Genomic DNA, 23,747 nt, shown 5'->3' with positions numbered 1-23,747 from the left:
TTTTCTTGAGGTTTATTTGTATACTTCAGAATTCCTATAATAAATATTATTTTTGTAATAAAATAAATCTAATCATTTTTTAAAAAGTATACCTGACCATAAAACACACACACAATCATGAAATAAAGCCTATTCTACACTGGTATCAATTTCCTGATACAGGACCAAATAAAAAGAACATACCTCATTTTGGCATGAACTGTCAGTGAATCCAGGAGGTTCATGGGTAGGGGAGTAATAGATGCTGAAGCCAAACAGCTTGTTCCAGGAAGAGGTACTCTCATAATTCCATTTCCATAAATAGTTTCTACCAGAGCTCCCATGGGTAATGTAAAACATTCTGAATTTGTAGAGTATGCATTACACAGCAAGGCAATCTTATAGTCATTCATTTGTAAACTTTTATTTCTAAGACTCTGCTGTAGGAACCTAAAATTTCAAGTACCATTAAACAGTAAAAAATGCAGATCATTTCCAGAAAGTTAAGTCTGTGCTTTAAAAACATTTAATTTCATGAAATGATTTACTAATACTATCTTTATTCCTACAGGTATTACAGTTTCTGCCCCAAATGCAGAGTGGAAACACAGAAAAGTTTGAGTAGAATTTCAAAAAGAACTTAGGTAATCACAAGTTATCAATTAATGGATATTTGCTAAGTATTACTACATACATGGAAGATTCAGATAATGAAGAAATAACTCAAGAGTTCATGAACTTGATTTCTATTTATTATCTATCTGGTTAAGTACAACAATGTGGCATCATTATAGATGTCACTGTGAAAAGATATTAAGGAATATCTCATAAAGGGAAAGCCAAATGAAATGTGAAGTCTGTGTACCCTACAGTTTTCTATGAAGAGATTCGGCAGTTCTTGTCAGAAGTTCTAGGTGGGAAGTTCAGGTGTTCCTAACACCGGTGACTGTCTAAAACTAAATCTATCTAAGGGGCACCTGGGTGGCTCAGTGGTTTAAGCCTCTGCCTTCAGCTCAGGTCATGATCACAGGGTCCTGGGATCGAGACCCGCATTGGGCTCTCTGCTCAGCTGGGAGCCTACTTCCCCCTCTCTCTCTGCCTGCCTCTCTGCCTACTTGTGATTTCTCTCTCTGTCAAATAAATAAATAAAATATTTTAAAAAATAAAATAAAATAAAACAAATAAAATAAAACTAAGTCTATCTAACAAGGGAATCTTCTCTGGGTAATCACAACTCTGGAAATGGTGTAAGGGAGCACACCAGCCAAAGCAGCTCACATAATCCCGGCTGCCCAGGGAGTGAAGACATCTGTCAGATCATTCTCAGATCCTGAGTACTTAAGAAATTTTGAAACACTTTCACATACTTTTGGAAAATAAGAACTTTAATTAAGGTAAAACATGTAAAAGCAAAAATCAGACCTGGAAATTAAATATATATATGTCTGCATACATATAAAAATTTTCTAGTTGTTTTCTGATACAGGTATTGGTCAATTTTTCTTGGTAGGCCATTGCCCATTAAATATTCACCTTTACCCCCAGTCCGTGTGGGAAGATTTCCATACTTGATACAAATACTGAGAATAAGATTAGCCTATAATACAGTACTTATTAATTAAAAAAATTAACTGCTGGGGCGCCTGGGTGGCTCAGTGGATTAAAGCATCTGCCTTCGGCTCAGGTCGTGATCCCAGGGTCCTGGGATCAAGCCCAACATCGGGCTCTCTGCTCCGCAGGTAGCCTGCTTCCTCCTCTCTCTCTGCCTATCTGTGATCTCTGTCTGTCAAATAAATAAATAAAATCTTTAAAAAAAAAAATTAACTGTTAAGCTACAAATTACTTACTCATGGTGAAGCTTTAGGGAATGAGGTATTGGAATCTGCAGCTTAGAGTTGTCATTTTGGGCTTTTCTATTGAGATGAATCCAAATGCAAGTCATTGCAAAGGCATGAGTTGACTGGGGTTTGTTAATATCAGGAACTGGGATATACTGGAAAATAACAATAGGCATATGATAGGAAAGAGAAGAATTAACTAATTATATGTATTCTAATAATCACAATCTAAATAAGTATGATAATATACATGACACACAAACATATATTGTAAACTGATGGGGGAAAGGACATGGATGTCTGCAATTTGCTTTAAAATTGTCTAGTGTTGGGATGTCTGGGTGGCTCAGTGGGTTAAGCCTCTGCCTTCGGCTCAGGTCATGATCTCAGGGTCCTGGGATCGAGCCCCACACTGGGCTCTCTACTCAGCCGAGAGCCTGCTTCCCCCACTCTCTCTGCCTGCCTTTCTGCGTACTTGTGATCTCTGTCTGTCAAATAAATAAATAAAATCTTAAAAAAAATTGTCTAGTGTTAACAAAAATTATGAGTGGAAAGATGAAGCAAAGATACTTCTTAAAACTACAATGAGCTATCCCCTCACATCTATCAGAATGGCTAAACTCAAAACACAAGAAACAAGTGTCAGTAAGGATGCGGAAAAAGAGGAACGCTCTTGCACTACTGGTGGGAATGCAATCTGATGCAGCTACTATGGAAAACAGTATGGAGGTTCTTCAGAAAATTAAAAAAATAGAACTACCCTATGATACAGTAATTGAACGCACTACTGGGTATTAAAATACAAAAACACAAATTCAAAAGAATGCATGCACCCTATGTTTATTGCAGCATTATCTACAACAGCCAAATTATGGAAACAGCTCAAGTGTCCATTGAGAGAGGGAATGAAGAAGATATGGTGTGTATGTATGTGTGTGTGTGTGTGTGTGTGTGTGTGTGTGTATACATAAAATGGAAAATCATTCAGTCATAAAAACTACTGAAATCTTGTCATTTACAACAACATGGATAGAGCTAGAGAGTATAATGCTAAGTGAAATAAGTCAGTTAGAAAAGACAAATACCACTCCAGGATTTCACTCCTAGGTGGAATTTAAGAAACAAAACAACTGAGCAAAGAAATAAAAAAAAAAAGAGAGAGAGAAACAAACCAAGAAATACTCTTAACTATAGAGAATAAACATGGTTACCAGAGGGGAGGTAGATAGGGGGATGGGTGAACTAGGTAATGGGGATTAAAGAGTACACTTATCATCAAGAGCACAGAGTAATGTATAGAATTGTTGAATCATTCTATTACACACCTGAAACTAATAAAAAACCAAAAATATTTCTTGGTAATGAGTACATAGCTTATTTTTCTATTCACTCTACCTCTTAGTGCATTTAAAAATTTCCATAACAAAATGTATTTTAAAAAACTGGCAATCATCAAAATATACCATAGATTACTCAAATACTTATATATTAAAATAGGGGGAACATACTCAATTGGCAAACAAAAAAGATATTAATACTGATGTCAGTTGATCTTTCAGTAATGTATACAGATTAAAACAGCTTAATGCTTTCAAAACTGTAAACCTATTTAGAATGTAGAGAAAGAGCTTGCTATACAAGATATTCAACTGTAATTTAAAATAAACTTCAGAAATAATCCAGTTCAATTTCTTCACTTTACGTATGAGTAAACTAATGTTAAGAGGGATTGATGTCCATCCCAATTATGGTTAGTCACAGAATTGGGAAAGAACTCAGGTTTTCAGCTTCCAAATCCAGTGATCTTTTCACGAAATCACACTACATATAAATTAGACATAATCCAATCATCATACTGTTAACTATTTTATAAAACTTACTTCTTTTTCTGGGTATAGAAGGTCAAAGAGCTTCATGACAGGGAGAAAATCAGCTAGTGCATTTTTCTGAATACTTCCAGAAATGAATTGCAGGAGAACCCACATTAGATGATCTCTGCCTTTAATCAGTCCTCGCCCTGCTAACTGTAAAAGATGTTTAAATACACATCTACACAGCTGGTTAAAGAGATGGATGTAGTAAAATTTAAAGAAAAACAAAACAAAACAAAAACCAGGAGAAACCCTGGTGTCCAAAAGTTAGCACCTAGCTTTGGCATTTATAAAGTATTTAGTTTCAACTCAAGACACACCAAGCAAAGCCTTTTAAATTATTTTTATATTCTATATATGTTTCCTCCCTGACTCCCAAAACAGCTGTGCATACCAAAAGTTAAATGTTTTAGAAATAGGATTAGGACTAGGTTGACCATGCATCCAAGAGAATCAAGTTTAATATGAGATAATTACTTAAAATAGCTCATCAGGGATGCCTGGGTGGCTCAGTTGGTTAAGCAGCTGCCTTCAGCTCAGGTCATGATCCCGGCGTCCTGGGATCGAGTCCCACATTGGGCTCCTTGCTCAGCAGGAAGCCTGCTTCTCCCTCTGCCTCTGCCTGCCACTCTGTCTGCCTGTGCTCGCTCTCGCTCCTCTCTCTCTGACAAATAAATAAATAAAATCTTAAAAAAAAAAATAAAATAGCTCATCAAACACAAGCAATACCTCATGATACCAAAAGGATTTTTTTTTTTTTTTTAATTTAAAATCTTCAGGGTGCCTGGGTGGCTCAGTGTGTTAAGCCTCTGCCTTCGGCTCAGGTCATGATCTCAGGGTCCTGGGATCGAGCCTCGAATCGGGCTCTCTGCTCAGCAGGGAGCCTGCTTACTGCACCCTTACTGCACCCGCCCCCCCGCCTGCCTCTCTGCCTACTTGTGATCTCTCTCTCTCTGTCAAATAAATAAATAAAATCTTTAAAAAATTTTTTTTAAATCTTCAAGAAGTTGTTATCAAAAACAATTTCTTGTTTCCAGCAGATTGTAACAGAAATAAAACATCATGGGAGTGGCAGTGGGGGTAACTAACTGGTGGCTGGAAGGATTTTAACAATGCTTACAAAAAAGTTTCCCCCAAATAATCCATGTTGTAGAGATGTTACAATATAACAATATTTATTTCCATTCACCGTGTCTAAAATCTTACAATAAAACCAACTTTTCCACAAACATACTCTTCTACTTGTAGTCTCTATTTTGGATTCATTGTCCCACTTTTTCATTCACTGCCAAAGTAGAAACAACCGAATGATCCTAGACTCCTGTACTACCTCTGTTACCTATCCATGTCCAAGTCCTATTCTCAGCATACCTCTATCATCATATCTGGTCTTGGACTCCTCCTCTCTGTTCTGGTTTGGGCCATCAGCATCTCCCACTCATACCACTGCAAAGGCCCCCTTAACAATTTCCTTGTCTTTGATTTTGTCCCCCTCCATCTCTTTATGTCACCCTCTACCTACATGTGGCAATTAGCAGTAATTCTTCCCACTTGTGTATGATGATGTCATTCCCCTCCTCATTTGCCTTCCAAAGAGGATCTAAACACCTTTAGAACAAATATGTGGCCATATAAAGTCTTCCAGGTCTGGTCTTGCCTTCTTGCCTTCCTGATCTCACCAACACTTTCCTTTTTATATTTTTCTTTCTAGTTCTCACACACATTAACCTTTTTCCAAATGGTCATCTTATTGCAATGAAAACACTTTCTTATCTTTTCCTCTTGGCAAATTTCTACTTGTCCTTCAAGTGCTAGCTTTAAGATCTCTGAAAAAGTCATACCTGACATCTTGAATAGGAACTATTCTTCATACCTACTGCAGGAAAATATGCTTCTGTTATATAAAATATTAATTTATAATCAAATTGTTTACTCTTATATCTTCCTAATAGTAAGCTGCTCCTTAAGGGTAGCATGGAGCCTTTTCATTTTGTATTCCCTGGTCCTTGCACTATGAATATGTGGAAGAGATGACTGAAACCAATATTTATAGTGACAAGAAAGTGAAAAGTTTAGAAACCACAAAAGTACTGCACAAAACGGAAATTAGGGCTCAGAATTTCTGTTGTTGCTGAAATCACCAGGCAAAGTCCATTATCAGTCTAAAACATACTCATCAACAGGTGAAGTTGACTCTGATGGAAGATTTAGTACTTACCTTCTGATGAAGAGAAAGGACCATATGTGGAAAACTTGCAAATTGGAAAAGCACAAAGAAAATGAGCTGACTTGAGAGATGCTGCCATAGGAGTTGGCTTGTGCCGCCATCATCAAACTTCTCCTCGGTCTCGGACCGCTCCATGGCATAAACCACCAGATCCACCAACTGGTCCTCCAGCACAGGGCAGCGCTGCTTGTGCTGTAGGGCAGAGATTAGATACAGTATTCCAAAAGCCTCCCGGTTAGTTTTAGAAGTTACTGGTTAATGGACATTAATTGTAACAAGAGGCTGAGAAGCATGGAATGAAGTTGAACTTAAGTTGAGTTAAGGTTAGATTTAGTCTATTAAAGCTGCATCATGTTACATTATCATAGAGGATAAGTTCCATAAAAATAATTACTTTCCAGATCTCATAGAAAACAGACTCCTAATTAACTTTTGACTTTCACTCACACGTCATTGTTTCAATTTGACAAGGGGCACTACACAATAGAACATTTTGTTATTTATCCTTTGAAAAAAGATAATTTACAAAGCGTAGGAAATGACGATTAGCAGTATTAATTTTGCATTCTAACTCAAAATATAAAAAAACATGAATCTCGAGAATCAAATATTGTGATGAAAGCAAACAAAGCAGAGAGAATCTATGTATTTTAAAGCAACCGCCACAAGTTTGTACTAACTTTACATACAGAGATGTATCTAAATAGCTGCAATTACTCAGTATCTGTTTTTCAATGTGTGTTACTGATCCTGATACTGAAATGGAAACTTCCTCTACAAAAAAACTGATCTCACAGTTAATCTCTGCTCTTCCTTCTTAGAAGCCAAACATAATGCAGCTTTAATTTTAAATTAGACTATTTTAAAATCTAAAACAAGAAAAAGAATTGAATTTAAACACTAAAAATGAAAATGCAACTTCCCTTTCTAGAGGCAAAAAGATTTATGCTTTTAAAAGTGATTTAAAAAAATATACTTTTACCAAAAGAAATATGTTAAGCCATATTTTAAGCCATTTTCATATTTCTTTTATAAAATATGTTATATGACTTAATGGCCAGGCAGTTGGAAGTCTTTCTAGTGAATGCAATTACTAATACAGATGCTTTCCCTCTAAACTTTAGACATGATTATTAGTCTTTTGCCATGAAAAAGGGATATGATTTCTTCAAATTTAGGGAAAAAATGCAAAATGGGGACGGATTTGGAAAAAAAAAAACAAAACATAATGAGTAGCATCCCCTCTTTTGCATGCTCTTTGCCAGCTCCAAACTTGTAAAGCTCCAATATAGCTGCACTTTCTTAAAGCATGCAAATAAAACAAACATCTATCCAAAACAGTAAGCATCAATGGTTGTTTCATAGTTTTTCCAAAAACACAATGCCATGATCACAGTTCAACCACATTACAGATTTACAAATAGCAATATTAACACCACCAGTTGAGACTACAGTACTTTCCCTCCAAATGTAATTATCATTATGAAGCAGAGCAAAGTGCAACAGACAACACTACAAACTATTTCTTAAATCAGCATGCAAAACTACTGTGTACAGGGCTTGAAATTCACTAGTTCTGCCAACCACCAACAACCTAAGAAATGTGTCAGACAACACAAATTTAGAGTGAAATCATTCAAAGTATACAAGAGTCAGAAAAATTTGTGAAAAGAAGTAAAGCCAGGATTTCCAGTAGGAATTTTTCATTAGTGATGGGAATTTGCCTCTATTTTGGAAACTAACCAATTTGTCATCTATTCCTCCATCCACAATGGTCTTCCGTTAGTCTACTTCAGGAAAAAAGAACAAACTAAATAAAATTGGTTTTTAGCACCTGAGTCATTTTGGAATTTTCCTTTTTAGTATTAGTTATTTATTTTAAAAAACTAAATGTTTACCTACATATCTTTAACTGTGTTGTAATAGTCATACAGTTAACGATTTAAAGAGGAAAACCAAAAATATTAAGATTTTGACAAAGTAAGGACTGGGAAATTTACAGTTAAAGCTGATGATCTTTCAATACATACCACAACTTAAATGACCTCTAAATTTTCTGTTAAGAATTACATGAGTCCGGAATCTCTATGGCATCCAATGCCCTGGTGTCTGAGTGTGGCAGAACATCTATCAGGATTAACTCTATGTTTCCCAGGTGTTTTGGTTAAAGCCAAGGATATTTCTCAAACTGAGTTTTGGGATAGCTTAGTTCTTTGTTTATTCGCCAATTTTATTAGTACAAAAATAAAAATAAAAAAAAGAAAAAACCCCGCTGAAATATAAAATGATCTGTGTTAACTACTTAAAGGTAAGTTTAGCTTTAGTTTACTTCACTAAAAAATAAGTACACTAAAATTAATATTCTCCACCACGTAGATTATTTTATAAAGTGGAACAAATGAAAATTTGTAAAGCAGTTTAATAATCTAATGAAGATTAAGTATCAATCACTAGGCTATGGTAATTTGGTAGGCCACTGGATGCTTTGTCTATGGCTATTTACCATGTGCTTTCTGAAGCTTTTGTAAATTTAAGTCTTCAAGGCAACAGGCATGTTAGTGAAACTAGCTAGTTTACATCATATCTATATGCAAATTTAGTTAAAACCTGTTTAAACAATAAGAATCCAAGCTCAATATTTTAACAATTTAACTTCTGCATAATAGCTCAAACTGCATTGGAAACTTATTTTTCAGCTTTGGTAAAAGCTGAAAATGAGGCACAGGCATTAACTGAGACACCAGCATTAACCTCTACTCATGACCCTGATTCTTTCCCACCACTATTCCAAACAACAAATGGTAATGCTTTTCAGTCTAAATAACCATATCCTATATTAAGTGGCCCTGACAATTTTGATTTAATAGTTCTAGTACTGCTTTTGTGGTAAAACTTTAACATATTGTAGTTAGGTGGGCTTAAGTTAATTTCAAATCATTATTTCAGTGCTAGAAATCAATTTTAGAGCAACACCCATTCAGGACAAGTTGGGAAGAGAAATCCCTTTGTATGCCATTTATCATATTCTCTGCCAATTAGAATTGGAACCCTATGCCAGTGAATACCACTTTCAATGGCGCCTTTCAAAAATAACCAAGTGATTAGTCTAGTACTTTACTGTCTCAGGGTAGCCAAAGTTTACACACCACCACATAAGAGCTTGAGGAGCATATCTGTTTTGTAATATTCTTATTTGGCAGAAAGAACACAAAGTTGTGTAAAGACACAAAACAGGATTCTTCCACTGTGAACACTCCACCTTGATGGTCACAGAACTGGGCTATTTATGACTTTATGAATGTGACCGACTTTAGATTAAAATATAGCCCAATTCCTACTGGAAAATGCAATATGGACAGCTCTTAAAAGGTTTCAAGCTTTAAGTAAATTATTGCATTGCTAGAGAAAGGATAAGAAAGTATAGTGCAGGATATAGTTCTGTAATGATAAAAGATGTGATAAGATAACTTGTTTATTTTTAATCATATATTTATACTCTGTATTCTCATTTTCTACTCTGCTTTCTAGGTGGTAAAAATATCAAGTCAATTCAGCATATATCTTTCATCTACAAGTTCATTCACTACAGAGTTTTCTACCAAAACAATTATTGATGAATTGTGAGCTTTTGACAATGTTTACAGTGGGACCAATACTTATAATGTTCTGTCAGCATTTCCATTATAAACTTTATTTTTTATGGATTTATGTCTTAGTCATAAACTTTTTTTAGGTTGAAACTTGTTACTAAAATAATCAAATCAGAAATACTCTTCTATGAATTGTTTTGTCAATTTCTACTTTAAGAAGAGCTGCATCCCAAGTGAAAAAAGCTAATGATAACTAAGGATATCTGGGGGAAGGTACTCGCAGCTTGAATGACCACGGGTACATTTATCCACCGAACTGTAAAAAAAATTGAGTCAAATATGACTTAAAGTTCATTGCAAAAATTAGTTTTAAGACATAGCATGAAGCATTCTTTCAAAGTTGACTAAATACTTACCTCTAACTCAAGTGAAAGTTGATCAGTATTAATGACTTGGTATTTAAGATGTTAAATTGACAGGTTATATGAAGTAACTGTCAGATACTGTAGTGTGAAGCAGTTTCAGTTTCACATGTACATAGGCTTGTCCAAACAAGGAAACTTGGTAAATTTGTCAGAAGAAAAAACTTAAAATAATAAAAGAGATACTGCTACTAGGGTGAGGTTTGGCATGCAAAGTTTCAACACTGAGCAAGTTTTATGGCCAAGCTATATGTCCTTAAAAATAGGGCTTTATAAATGGAAGCACTGGCACAACCTTCACTATAGTATTGCAAACAGTAACGCTATTTTATATAACCTAGACAAGAACGTCTTTTTAAAATCAAAAAGCTGGTCTATTTTAATATGTTGGGCTCAAAAATTTTTAACAAAAATAATTGGAACCACTATTTTGTTTAAAATCTCAAAGGTGAAAAGTCCTGGAACAGACTTGGGACCGTATAAGAGTTTGGTTTATAAAGTTTGGCCACAGTGTTTTTCTCCCACTACAGGTGAGCTTCAATTGCAAGGAGCCCACTCTAGGAGGAGGACACTTCTGGCAAAGACTGACAAAGAAGGGTGTTTGTCAAGCAGGTGTGGGGTCACCTAAGAGTGTGACATTTCTTAGTCAATCCCCATGTTTCCAAAAAAACCTTCCCTGCATAAAGTTTACCACTCCAACTTTTAAAATAATGCATCTCTATTAAAGTTTTTCCTCTTTGTTTTGTTTTTAATTTGTTTTTGTTTTAAGGCAAAGCAACATAAGTACTTTTATAGATGTTATTTATTTATGTTTTAATAATCTGGAAAGATAAAGGCCACCATCCATCTTTCCATCTCTGAAAATTCCACAAGGCGAGTTTTGGCCCTAAAGTATTTAAAAAAAAAAAAAAAAAGTAAAATGGAGTGGGAAGGAAAAACAACCCATCAAAAAGTGACAGGCGTTATTGTGTGCCAGGTGTTGTCTCTTTGTTAAAAAAAAAAAGAAAAAAGAAAAAAGAAAAAAGAAAAAAAAAAAGAATATAAAAAAACAAACACCAAAAACCAAAACCAAAAACAATCCACCAAAAACAACTCTCATATCCCAAGAAGAAATTCATTTTAGTGGCCTTGGTCTCAGCATGGTCCTGCCAATTTCAAGCCCCGACCATACATGTATTTTCTAAATGGAATCAGTGGCTACAAAGCGGCCAGCGTATCGTTAGTCACAATACAACAGTAAGGTTGTGAACATACCTGAGCAATGTTCAAGGTCTAGAGCATTGGAGGATGGGCAGGACAAGACAGGACAGAACAAAAATAAAGGAAGAAAAAAAGAAAAGACAAAACAGTGACTATGAGGCCAGCCTCAAGGAACCCAGAGTCAGCACAAACCCTCCCACATGTTAAACCACCAAAAATAAACATATACCAAAAAGGGGGGAAAAATCAGCAGTCAGGCCACGCTGAAGATACCAAGGGTTAAAAAATAGGCACCCAAACAACAACAACAAAAAAAAAAAATAAAAAAAATATGGTTAAGTCATGTGTAGGTTTCTCTGGCAAAAGGTATACTTGAAACTGGCCTTATAGAAAAAAAAGCAATGCAAAATAAACCAACTTTTAAAATATCTTCTTTTTAATTTAAACATTTTTAAAGCAATATATAAATGGTAGGAACAATACATTGTTTAAAAAACCATATATTAAAAAAAATCACTGAATAGTTCTTAACTGTTTTGCTCAGTTAGCTCTAGCAAAGAAAAGAGAAAAGAATAGTGCAGATTCTATGCAGAATTTACTTGGTTTCCAGCATAGTACAGTACCTGCTTATTTAAACCTAGCATATTGCAGACCATATCCCTGGAATAAGGCTGCTCCAATACATATCTCAACAAAGCAGTCTGTGGTTCAAACAGATCCTTTAAAGAAAATAAAAAAAATTATTGCTTCAAGATCAAAGTAAATGTTAATTCAAATAATTTGAAATTGGGATAAAAAAAATCTGCTAAAGGCACCTGTTACCTTCACACAGTAGGCAGTATCTAGTGGAAAAAAATCATAGGATTTTAGTGCTTACAGTTAATCTGATCCCACCCCTCAACTGATAGGAGATATAACTGAGGTGAAGGGACTAGCCCAAGTTCATATAGAGGCTCGATTTAGAAAGACTTTAGTTACTGTCATGGAAGAGTCTTAAGCATCACTGTAAGGAAAGGATTTTCTGCTCAGAAATCTAACCAAAGAGGAAGGAGGTAGTTTCCAATCATTTTCATACAAGTGTAAAAAAGCAAACACTACTTCCAAATTTGGAGAGGACAACTGACTTATAGTACAGGGGTTAATTAAGAGTGTTGATCCTGGAATCAGACTGAGTTCAAATCCTGATTCTACCAATTCGTAAACATAGAGCCTTAGTTAAGTTACTACCCTGCTCAGTGTCTCTGTTTCATCATCTGTATAGTGGAGATACTAAGATGACAGTTGAGAATAAGGGCTACTGAAAAAAGTTTTTACAACAGTGGCTGGCATACAGTAAGTGCATAATGAATTGATCTGTTTTCAATATTATTCCTATCATGATAATTGCAAATTCCATTTAGTTGACCACTTTTTCACAGTCCCAAGTTTTGCAAACTAATATGCCAAGAGTCCAGGATTGTGACCTTAGTTTCGCTATTTCCCTCACTTCTGGACTAGTTTCCTAATCACTCTGTACATCATTTTTGACACAAAACACTTACATGAAAAATCTCTAGTCCTCCTCATACCCTGCTCTGTAACTATTTCAACTCCCAAGATACTATAATGAATATATCAAACTTCATTGTGGCTTTATTTCATGCTTCATTTTATCGATACTTGGAGATTTTTTTTTCTCTTGAGAATATTCTACTCCACTTTCGTGTTCTCCAACATCCCTTCAAAAACTCTAACACAGTAGAGGCACCTGGCTGGATCAGTCAGAAGAGCTTGTGACTCCTGATCTTGAGGTCTTGAGTTCGAGCCCCAAGCTGGGCATAGAGACTACTGAAATAAATTTTTTAAAAACTTAAAAAAATTAAAAAAAAAAATCTAACAAAGGAGAGACACACTCTTCAAATTTTAAGAAAAGTGCAAATTCAATTTTGGTCCTCACTTTGCAAAGGAAAAATAAAAAGGTTTCCATTATAAAGATTCAGTTTTCTTAATCTAAGTGCTTTGTCGGGACCAACTGGAGCATAAACACCCAATATTACAAACCACAAGGTATACGTGGATATGCGAATCATATGATAAACCATAAACTATTTTTCATTAAATATATACTTCTTCATTCTGTGAAGAGACAATTTAGCACAACACATCATATAATCCAGGATGAAGACTGTTAGATGGACCAAAGTTCCATTATATTTATCAACATACCTTATCGTATGGCAAAAGGCCCTTCAAAGGAAAACGAAGAGTTGCAGGATCCAATTTCCATGAATTACAAATGGCTCCCGAGTTATTTACAACTGGCAGAAGACTGCAGCGGCCTGTTTTACAGAAAATGTTTTAAAGTAAATGTAAACACAAATGCCTAGTCCTTCATTCACTCTATGAATATTTAATAAGTATCTATTCTGAATCAGGCACTGGTTTTAAAAAGGTTGTAATCAGATATAAATTTTGGGAATTTTCTTTGATTATTTTAAGTCCAGATGGTTGGAGATCAATTTACAGGCCTTCAAAACTCAAAAATGTTGGCATTTGTCCAAGCATATAGGATAAAGATCAGCAAAGTATAATCCATGGGTCAGATGCAGTTTGCCACCTATTTCTGTAAAGTCTTATTGGGACACTGATGCTTTCCCACTCTAATGGCAGAGCTGAATAGTTGCAACAGATGGTATAGCTCACAAAGCCTCAAATATTTACTGGATCACTATTTATAAAAAAAAGTTCACAGATCTCTAGTCTAGGGTCACCATAATTGACTTTATGCATGATGTTCCTAGAGGCTCAGATGTAGCATATGACCATCAACTCATATACCCAACTGCCTAATGAATACTGTCACTTGGCTGTCTCCCAGGGACTTCAAGCTTAACAGATCTTAAAACTGAATTCATCATCCTTCTCAAACCTGCATCACTTCCAGAATTAAATTAAATTAAATGATATCAATATCCACGCAATTCAGTCACAAAAGCCAGAAGTCTGAAAACTATTTGTCTAGAGTCTGCCTGTTTTATATTTGCATTTCCAATCTAAAATAGCACCCAACTCACAAGAAGTGTTCAAAATTTGGTCACTGACTAAAAAATGGTCTATATACCCACACAGTAGTGGGCACTGCATAAATTGCGAAATCACATGCTTGTTTTTAAAAGCAAATTCTGAGAGTGAAACAAAACATGGAAAAACGAAAAAGAAAATAAATGAAGTACAGAGCAAAAGTGTGAATTGGAATGAGCTTAAAAAAGCCTGATAGTCTTGTGCACTATGGCCACAGAGGAATGGTCAGTTGAGACTTCTAGTTGCCTGGACATTCCATGGTGCTTTACTAGCTCTATTAAAAGTTCCCTCTATATGAGGAAGTGGTGATGCAACATGGGGGCTTAAGTGGGTAGGAGAAGAATAAATGAAACAAGATGGGATTGGGAGGGAGACAAACCATAAGTGACTCTTAATCTCACAAAACAAACTGAGGGTTGCTGGGGGGAGGGGGTTTGGGAGAAGGGGGTGGGATTATGGACATTGGGGAGGGTATGTGCTTTGGTGAGTGCTGTGAAGTGTGTAAACCTGGTGATTCACAGACCTGTACCCCTGGGGATAAAAATATGTGTTTATAAAAAATAAAAAATTAATTAAAAAAAAAAAAAAGTTCCCTCTAATCACCAGGAAATGTATCTTCTAGAATGATTCTATCTGAAGCTTAGACTCAGGCAAGATAGTTGCTTTTCCCCTCCCTATACTGTGCAAACAAAGTACCTGAAAACAAGTAAATGGCTATTATTTAAGCTTCTACAAATTACCAAAATGACAAACCACCAAAACATGTGTAAGATACCATCTGCCAACGCCGAATAGTTCACTAAAAACCAGGTACTATTTTGTATATCTTAAATTATAATCCTACCACAAATAGAGTTTATCCTTGCTGTGGGCCTGAAGGTATCCACAAAGTCTGATACCAGGTTTCCAAGTAACTAAAAACAAAACAAAAAATATGTAAGTATAAAAATAAAATCAAGATTTCTTTTAATATAACCATCATTTATGTAAAATGAGACAGCATGTAAAAATCTAATATAATACCTGACATGTAAAAATTACTCAAAAGTCAGTCCTCTTTTACTTTCTTTCAAACAATTCCTTCCCAGTCCATCTGTTTCTAAATTAAGACAAATAATACCACCACATCCTGTGATATTTCATGAAGCTGGCATATTTTCACACATGATACAGAAACTGTCATGGGGTTTTTGGGTGGCTCCACCGGTTAAGCATCCAACTCTTGATTTTGGCTCAGGTCATGATCTCAGTGCTGTGAGATCAAGCCCTGGGTCAGGCTCTATGCTCAATAGGAAGTCTGCTTGAGATTTTCTCTCCCCCATTCCCTCTGTCTCCACCCAAGGCACATTCTAAGAAATAAATCTTACAAAAAAGAAAAAAACAAAAAGACAATAAACTGTTTTAACAGGATAGCAGAGAAATAAAAGAAACACATTATAACGATAAAAAAGTACATTTTATCTCAGGATAAAAGTGACCATTTTAAAGATAGGCACACAAAAATAAGATCAATATAGCTGTTTTTTTTTATTAGAATTTCTACCAAAAACTTGGAAAATATCATATTTACCCAGTGTGGAAGTTTTCCCTCAGGATATAGTTTCCTAATCTCTGTGACTGCAAAGTAGGCTGGCAATAAACAGGCATTTCTTTCTAAGATGTATGCTATAACCTAAGAAAAATAAAAGAGCAATGTTATTCTTCCTGGTTTGTTCCACATATAAGCTCTTTAAACGCAACAGTTACAACAACAAAGATATTTAAAAGCAAAGATATTATTTCATGAATTTACTGGGCTTAATCTGTAGCACAAAAAGTCCATTTATATGTGAAGACTCTCTAAAAATGGAGATTAATGAACAATGAAATGGATGTTACTAAGTAACATTGCTTTAAATGTTGACAGATTCTAACAGGAAAGCAACAGACCAAAGTAGTAATTCTTGCAATATCAGTTATAAAACACAAAGAACTTTTAAGCAGTCTATAGGCTAAAGCCTTATAGCAGCTAAAAATATTTGAATGTCTATATTGTTATTTTCTTAATTAAAAACCATGACTTAATCAAAACTTAAAAAATTTTTTCTGAAATATAATACAAGCAAAACAGCATCTTTAAAACTACAAGTGGTTTTTGTAGAAGTTCCCAAATGGAATAGTCCACAAACTACCACAGTCCACAAACAGTCCACAAGCTACGTTTTAAAGGCACAAAACTATATAAAACTAGACTTTTTTGAGGTTATGATCAGTGAATTGCAGACATATCTAAATTACCTCTCTTGCTGCTAGAAGCTGCTGTACAACCGCTGAGCTCACTGTATTGGGAATTGTCAAGATTTTCTCCAAAATCACTTTTAAGAGATCTCGAACCCCCTGTTACAAGAAAAAAACCCACAGGTTAAAACTAAGTAGTGCCCCCTGTCCTAGCTAAAACACCTAAAGGTTTCAACACCTATATGCTCAGGAAGAAAGTGACCTCCCAGATCACATTTGCAATCAAAGCTAACACTCAAGTCCCTAACATTAGCCCAAAAGAAGAGTCATGTTCCAAAACAGAATTCTAAAGAATGTCTAACAATATGAATGAACAAAGAAGTCTCTTACAAATAAAAATTAATCTTGGCCCACTCCGCTTTCTGGACCCTCACATTACAAGAGTTTCCATTTTTACAATCGTCCAAAATGTTTAAATTGGGCAGAGGGGCAAATAATTTTAACGGGATTTGAAAATACTCAGACATGGGCCTTAATGTTAAACTTTCTGGCAGGTGATTCCTTCTGCTCACTCCCTTTGTCATATTCTAACTTTATTCCCCCTTCTCATTCATCACATACCTAATCACTCAAACTTATCCAATAAAACTATTCTGTTAAATTGTCATCTCTGCTAATCTATTATCAGTTACATTACTTCAGAGAAGAATCTGATACATGGAGAAGAAATTTCATTCAACATGCATTTACTGAGTATAAACTGTGTGATCAATCTTGTAAAAAAGATAGACAAAACATAGACATGACAGGAATTATAAACAATTATAAAGCACCATACAAATAAGAAGGTAAAAACTTCATGTTAACCTGCTAAGGAAACTAGGTGGGGGAGAAACAAAACAAAACAAAACAACTTCTTAGATTTAATTTTGTATTAAATCATAATTCAAATTAGTAATTACCAGGTAAGTCATTTAGACTAGAGAAAATAGAGACATAAAGCACTGGGTCAGGCACTGGCAATTATTTCAAAAAGGACAGCAACAAAAGTGATTTGAATGAAGGAGAATGGTTGTGCAGCAAGGAAGATCCTGAGTTGTATTAAGATACACAGAGAGTATATGCTATGCTGTTAGTTTGGCTCAAGAGAAAGTGCTGAAGGACACGTCTTCAAAGGAGGTCAAAGCAGAAGTGAAGCAGGACTTTCTCCCTTTATCAGTTGATGCCGACAACACTTCTCAGTTCCACACACCCCTGCTCTGAGCTCTTTCATTTGCAACAGGCCACCACATTCTCAATCTGTGGGATGAAGGGGCCCAGAGTTTGCCTGGTGACTTCTCTATTCATCATATATATTAGCCATCTGCATTTTAAAGACTTTTGGGAGGAAAGCAGATAAGCTGTGGGAAACACTAAGCAATTTTAAATCCCTTTAGGAAATACGACAAAATAATTTAGGAAATACAACAAATATAGGAAATTTGTTTAGAAAATTTGTTTCCTAAATTAATTTAGGAAATACAACAACAACCAGATTTTGTAAACACTTCCATTTCATTTCTCTCATCAGAAATTAAGATACTACTGCATAAGATAAGATACTACTACATAAGAAATTAAGATACACACTGAAAAATTACTCATGTCTGAAAGTGATTACTTTTTATAATCAGGAAAAAATACCTTATAATCCACTCCCCCAATTATTTTCCGAACCAGTTTAAATGTTAAGGCCCAAAGTTGTGTTCTTTCCCATTCAAGTGTGTCGGAGTTTATCAGGGATTCACAAACCATCCTAGAAAATAAGAATACCCATTCCAGTTACAAGACACAATTTTGCCAAGTTCTCCAATAGCCAAGGTCTGTGTACTCTAGATATTATATCTGTCATAATGTTCTTCAGAAAGGTATATAACTATTCAATAATACTTTTAAAAAATTACATACATAGTATACTATGTGTTTTATTAGTGTGAAAAATAGAACACAAAATAGAACTAAATAATATTATATTTTTACTAGAAAGAAATTTACCAAATGCTATTGATTAAATGTTTACCATCTATCAGTTTGTGGTAGATTACATTTTTCCAAGATGGCTGCAACAAGACTTTCAATCCCACATTTCTTCTGAAGGGTGGTAATGATACTCCTCCCATGAAGAAGTGGGAGAAGTATTGACGTTCTCTTCCCTTAAACATGGGCAGGCCTAAGGTTATGGCAAAAGGGACACTTACGACCCCCAAGACAAGATAATGCAACTTCTGCCTGGCCTTCTTTTGAATGCTTGGTCTTGACACCATCATGCTGTGAAGAAGTCCAGGTCACATGGACAGGGCCTATGTAGGTTCCAGCTGATAGGCCCGGCTAAGGCCTAGATGAGAGTCAGGCATCAACCACCAGATATATGAATGGGGAAACCTTTGTCCTAACTACAGCTATAACCACGATCAGATTGCAATCACAAGACCCTGAGATAAAACTGCCTACTGAGCTCAGTCAACCACCATAACCATGAATGTTAATAAAATTTTATGTAATCCTAGCCATTGGACTGAAAGGCAAAGCCTGCCTGGTTTTGAGCCTTTAAGTATACAATTCTAGGAATACTATATGCTAGAAACTAAAACCTGAGGTTTTATGAAGGATTATTTGTTGAGCCTAACTTCCTTCTTCATTCCTTCATCCTTTTATAACAACCATCTAGATCAATTTCCAAATATTAATTTAAAAAAATTCTTTGGATTGCTCATATTTGGCATTAAACATACCTGGGTGGAAGAAGACCAGTCTCCACTGCCATTGCTAAGCAGTCATAAAGAAAAGAAATTCTTTTAGGACTATGCTGGCCATGAATAAATTTAACAATCCACTGGATGCATTGTTCATGAGATTCCTGGAAAATTAGAAAATGATTACACTTTAGATCTAAAGTGACATTTTAAAACTGACAAATACCTAATACTATGTCTGGGAGTGTATCAAGACTACGAATTAAATACTCCACTATAAACATTAAAGGACGGAAACAATTTTTAAAAAGTGGAAAAATTCAGATTTAGTGTTTCAGTTATATTAAGCATAAAATCATACAGTTCTATAAACTCCCACCATTTTTATTACATGGACCTCCAAAAGGGGTAAGATTTTATTAATATACCCATGGTCAACAGAAAACTCTAACAAGGATGTGTCAATGGGGGGAAATATCCACTATGAGTATATAAGCCTTATGAGAATTGTGTGAATCTAATCCCTAAGAGCTCAATTGTGAATCCCAAGACATCTTAAACTTCTAGACCTGTATAGCTTTAAATCTGATACCAAAATATAGTCCCCACATCAGTCTTACTTCTAGGATGCCCTCAAGAAGAACCTACATGTCCCCTTGGTCTGCACTGCTACTGTCTCTCAGACACTGCTATTGTTGAATGTACATTGCTGATTTAGAAATAGCTATTTTCTTCCTGGCTCCCCCATTAGAATACAAACTTCTTGAAAACAAGAGCCATCCTTAATTTATAAAATGTTCAATGGATTAATTAAAAAATTAAAATATGTTGAAAAGATGTTCAACACCAAAGAAATGCAAAATAACCTATGAGATACAATTTCTGTTTTAGATTGGCAAACATCAAAAAATTCAAGAATACCCTACTGTGAGACCCTAGGGAACAGATACCCCTAGACACTGCTAGAGAAGTATAAATTGCTCTGACTTTTATGGAAAGCTATTAGGCAATTTCTATAAAAATTATAAGTAGACATACCCTCTATCCTAGCAATACTACTTCCAGGAATTTATTCAATGTCCTGTGCATAATATTGTTCATTATATTATTGTTGAAGGTGGATAAGTTAAGAAATAACCTGTGTCAGTCAGTAGGGGACTGGTTAAATAAAGGAAGGTACAGCCACATAATAGATTCTGCTGCTATAAAAAAGAAGGCAGAAGTAACTTTCAATGGACTGATGTAAAATTACTTTCAGAAGTGAACAGGAGGAAAAAAAGATGCTAGTGAACAGTGAACACATTATATGAATGTTCTATAAAACTGGAATCCTATACGTGTAAAATATTTCCAGAAGGCAACAAACTGGGGATACTGGCTGGTGATATGAAAAAGAGCAGTAATTAAGCTAAGGGAGATGGAGGTGGATTATACATTGGGTTCTCCTTTTGGTACCTTTTGCATCTGGAGTCATACAAAAAGATTACCTATTAGAAGATAATTAAAACAAGATTTTAAAAAAATGAACGTATGCCATGATGTGAGCCATGTCTGAGTAGCAAGTCTTACCACCAGAGGTTCAAATGCAAACAGTTCTCATTTTCCTACCAAGAATACACCATGAAAAGATAATAGACTACTGAATACCAGCTCTTTAAGGATCATACATTTTGTCTTTTTCATGTACACATTTTCTGGTGACTGTTCTTTGTTACTAAGTTTTACTGCTCCTTTCCTCACTTTTGTTAGAGTATCTCTGTAGAGACGCCTGGGTGGCTCACTCAGTTGTGTCTGCCTTTGGCTCAGGTCATGATCAAAGGGTCCTGGGATCGAATCCCAATCTGGCTCCTTGTTCAGTGGGGAGTCTGCTTCTCCTCCTGCCTGCCTTTCCCCCCACTTGTGCACACACACTCTCTCTATCTGACAAATAAATAAAATCTTAAAAAAAGAATACATTTGTATCTTTACTATAGTATCCTTATTGTAGCATCTTTGTTTCTTTACTATAGTATCTTTAACCAAAATATCTTTGTATCAATGCTTTAGCTAGTTGCTTTGTTGAGTAAATTAATGTAATTTATATCTCTTACAATCCCTACCGGAGCTGTTCTCACATGCACCAAATAAATCAGAATAGGATGAAAATGGTTTTATGTAAGGTAACACGGTGGAGATTATTTTAAAGACACCTCACATTGTGCTGTCATCAGTTTGAATTCTTACTACCAGTTCTCCACTGGAAGAATGCAAACTGAGGGGCGCCTGGGTGGCTCAGTGGGTTAAGCCTCTGCCTTCAGCTCAGGTCATGATCTCAGGGTCCTGGGATGGAGCTCCACATCAGGCTCTCTGCTCAGCGGGGAGTCTGCTTCCCCCTCTCTCTCTGCCTGCCTCTCTGCCTACTTGTGATCTCTCTCTGTGTCAAATAAATAAATAAATAAATAAAATCTTTAAAAAAAAAATCTTCCAGGGGCACATGGGTGGCTCAGTGGTTTAAAGCCTCTGCCTTCGGCTCAGGTCATGACTGCAGGGTCCTGGGATCAAGCCCTGCTTCGGGCTCTCTGCTCAGCGGGGAGTCGGCTTCCTCCTCTCTCTCTCTCTCTCTCTCTCTCTCTCTCTGCCTGTCTCTCTGCCTACTTGTGACCTCTGTCTGCCAAATAAATAAATAAATAAATAAAATCTTAAAAAAAAAAAAGAAATCCTCTAATAAAAAAATAAAATAAAATAAAAGAATGCAAATTGAAACAAATGGAAACCAGAATAAATATACAAACAACAAATGAGGACATTTGTCCGTCTCCCTTTCTGGAAAAACCCTAACAGCAACATCAAAGTAATGTAAAAAAGAAGGCGTCAAAACCCCTCGGCTGAATGTGGTAACAACGCAGTACTCACCTGAGAAAGACCTCCCCAGAACTGTCTGAAGGCCCCCAGACAGCTAATTAGTTTTGTTTTTTCATCTTCGGGGGTGTCCATAAACATTCTAAAAAACAAAAATCACAGTATTTGCTACTAGTTCTAAAAGGGTCATTCCACATAACCAAAATGTCTCATGCACCTGAGCTACCTCCGAGACAAAGCTTGGTAAAATCTGACAAAGACACACTTCCACACGCACAGACAACTCACCCAGGAAAAGCCTCTTCTATAATTTCCGTTTTCTGTAAAAAAACAAACACAAGAACAAAAAGTCCGCGATGTTAAAAACAGAAAGAAAAGAAAAAAGAAACAAAGCAAAACCAAAACAAAACAGGGACCTCCCTGAGGAAACTATCACAATGTAATAACACAGGACAGGCCACCTCAACCGCCGACCCGCACAAAATATCACTTCCGGCCTGGCCTGTCACGAAGGGCGCTGTGGACTTGAAAGGCGACTTTGAATTTGACAGCATCTTGGGACTCGCTAACCCCCGGCAGGCACACGAGGTGTTACAACAAAGGAAAGGCAGGAGAGGGGTCGGGGGGGTCGGGCTCCCGGGGTCTCCCCTCGGCAGCCACCGCCCCGCATCCCCGGCGACTCCACTCACCACCACATCCTCAAAAATGCTCTGCAGTTGCGTCTCCATCTGTACCATCGCCCCCGCCTGCCCTGGACGCCCGGCGCGCGGCCCGGGTGAGGCCCGAGCTCCGGGAATTGACCGGCAGGGGGGCGGAGACGCCCGCAGGAAACCTCCGCTCGCGGGGGTTGCTTTTTCTCTCAAGCGCCCCGCCGAAGAGGATTCCCCCGCCCCGGCCCAGCGAGCCGCCGGCGCCCACACGGAAGCCGGAAAGCGTCTGGTGCGCGCAGATAATGAAACCTGAAGAAACCAGGATTCAGCCCGTTGGTTCTGCCGGGGAAGGACGGCCCGCCGAGTTAGACGAGAGCGCCCCCAAGTGGAGCCTTGAGCCTACGTCACGCTTAGGCATCGTCGGCTGCAGGCCGCCACCTCCCGGCTGGAGCGGGAGTTGCTTCCTGCTCTGTACTAATACTTTTTGCCTGCCGGGAAGGAAAGAAGCTTGCAACCCAGAGAAACGCAGGCAGGGACAAGAGCTCCCTCCTGCAACCTAGGTCAACCTGGTTGGTGTCTGTGAGCTGCTGACTTTCCGGAGCCAGGAGTTGAAACCACGATTTCCTTGACGACAGGAACCATATCTTCTCAAGTATGCCTTGCACAGTGCCTGACACATAGCAGGCTTTTAATAAAGGCTAAAAAGAAAAAAAGAACGCATTATTACTGATTTTTAATTAATCAAACAATAATGTCTACAGTTTCTAGTTATAGTCGTCTAAAATAATATTTATCAATTACTGAATACCTAGAGCATCTTTGGTGAAGGTAGGGGTAGAGAATGATTGGCAGATGGGAAGGCTGATCCATTGGCGGGTCAGATCAATGGCCGAGTGCATCGCGGGAGAGTGTCCCCCACCGCCGCGATCTTCTAAGCATCGGTTTGACCTATTTCTGGAAGCCTGCCCTCCTCGTTCAACTTGATTTAGGGTCTCTTTCTAATCCTCATAAAACTCCTTAGTGCATTAGGAGTGGAGTTCTCCATGTATGAAATATATGTTCACCTTTTGCTCAGTGCTAGACACAATGTTAGGTACTTAATGAACTGTATTGGCGGGAATCA

At 36.7% G+C, this 23,747-nt stretch overlaps 1 protein-coding gene across 4 annotated transcripts in view; it reads right to left on the bottom strand.

Annotated features, from left to right (window-relative positions):
- Window positions 1-22,902, bottom strand: part of MED23 (mediator complex subunit 23) — a 44,146-nt gene extending 21,244 nt beyond the window's left edge. Inside the window, exons 1-15 of one of the 4 annotated variants that reach the window (XM_032339509.1) lie at window positions 22,664-22,902; window positions 22,263-22,294; window positions 22,029-22,116; window positions 19,176-19,300; window positions 18,088-18,199; window positions 16,465-16,563; window positions 15,758-15,859; window positions 15,032-15,101; window positions 13,333-13,445; window positions 11,751-11,846; window positions 11,182-11,199; window positions 5,907-6,107; window positions 3,698-3,841; window positions 1,827-1,972; window positions 184-429 (exon numbers count right to left, since the gene is read on the bottom strand). In XM_032339509.1, the coding sequence (XP_032195400.1) occupies window positions 184-429; window positions 1,827-1,972; window positions 3,698-3,841; window positions 5,907-6,107; window positions 11,182-11,199; window positions 11,751-11,846; window positions 13,333-13,445; window positions 15,032-15,101; window positions 15,758-15,859; window positions 16,465-16,563; window positions 18,088-18,199; window positions 19,176-19,300; window positions 22,029-22,116; window positions 22,263-22,294; window positions 22,664-22,711 (1,640 nt within the window). In that variant the 5' untranslated portion in view covers window positions 22,712-22,902. The remainder of the gene's footprint in view (window positions 1-183; window positions 430-1,826; window positions 1,973-3,697; window positions 3,842-5,906; window positions 6,108-11,181; window positions 11,200-11,750; window positions 11,847-13,332; window positions 13,446-15,031; window positions 15,102-15,757; window positions 15,860-16,464; window positions 16,564-18,087; window positions 18,200-19,175; window positions 19,301-22,028; window positions 22,117-22,262; window positions 22,295-22,663) is intronic. The other 3 variants (XM_032339506.1, XM_032339507.1, XM_032339508.1) reach the window with 3 other exon arrangements.
- Between the last annotated feature and the right edge of the window lie 845 nt (window positions 22,903-23,747).

This window comes from Mustela erminea, chromosome 4 (assembly GCF_009829155.1).
Source record: "Mustela erminea isolate mMusErm1 chromosome 4, mMusErm1.Pri, whole genome shotgun sequence".
NCBI lineage: Eukaryota > Metazoa > Chordata > Mammalia > Carnivora > Mustelidae > Mustela > Mustela erminea.
The sequence above is the reverse complement of the archived record's forward strand: the minus strand, read 5'-3'. Positions and strand labels throughout refer to the sequence as shown.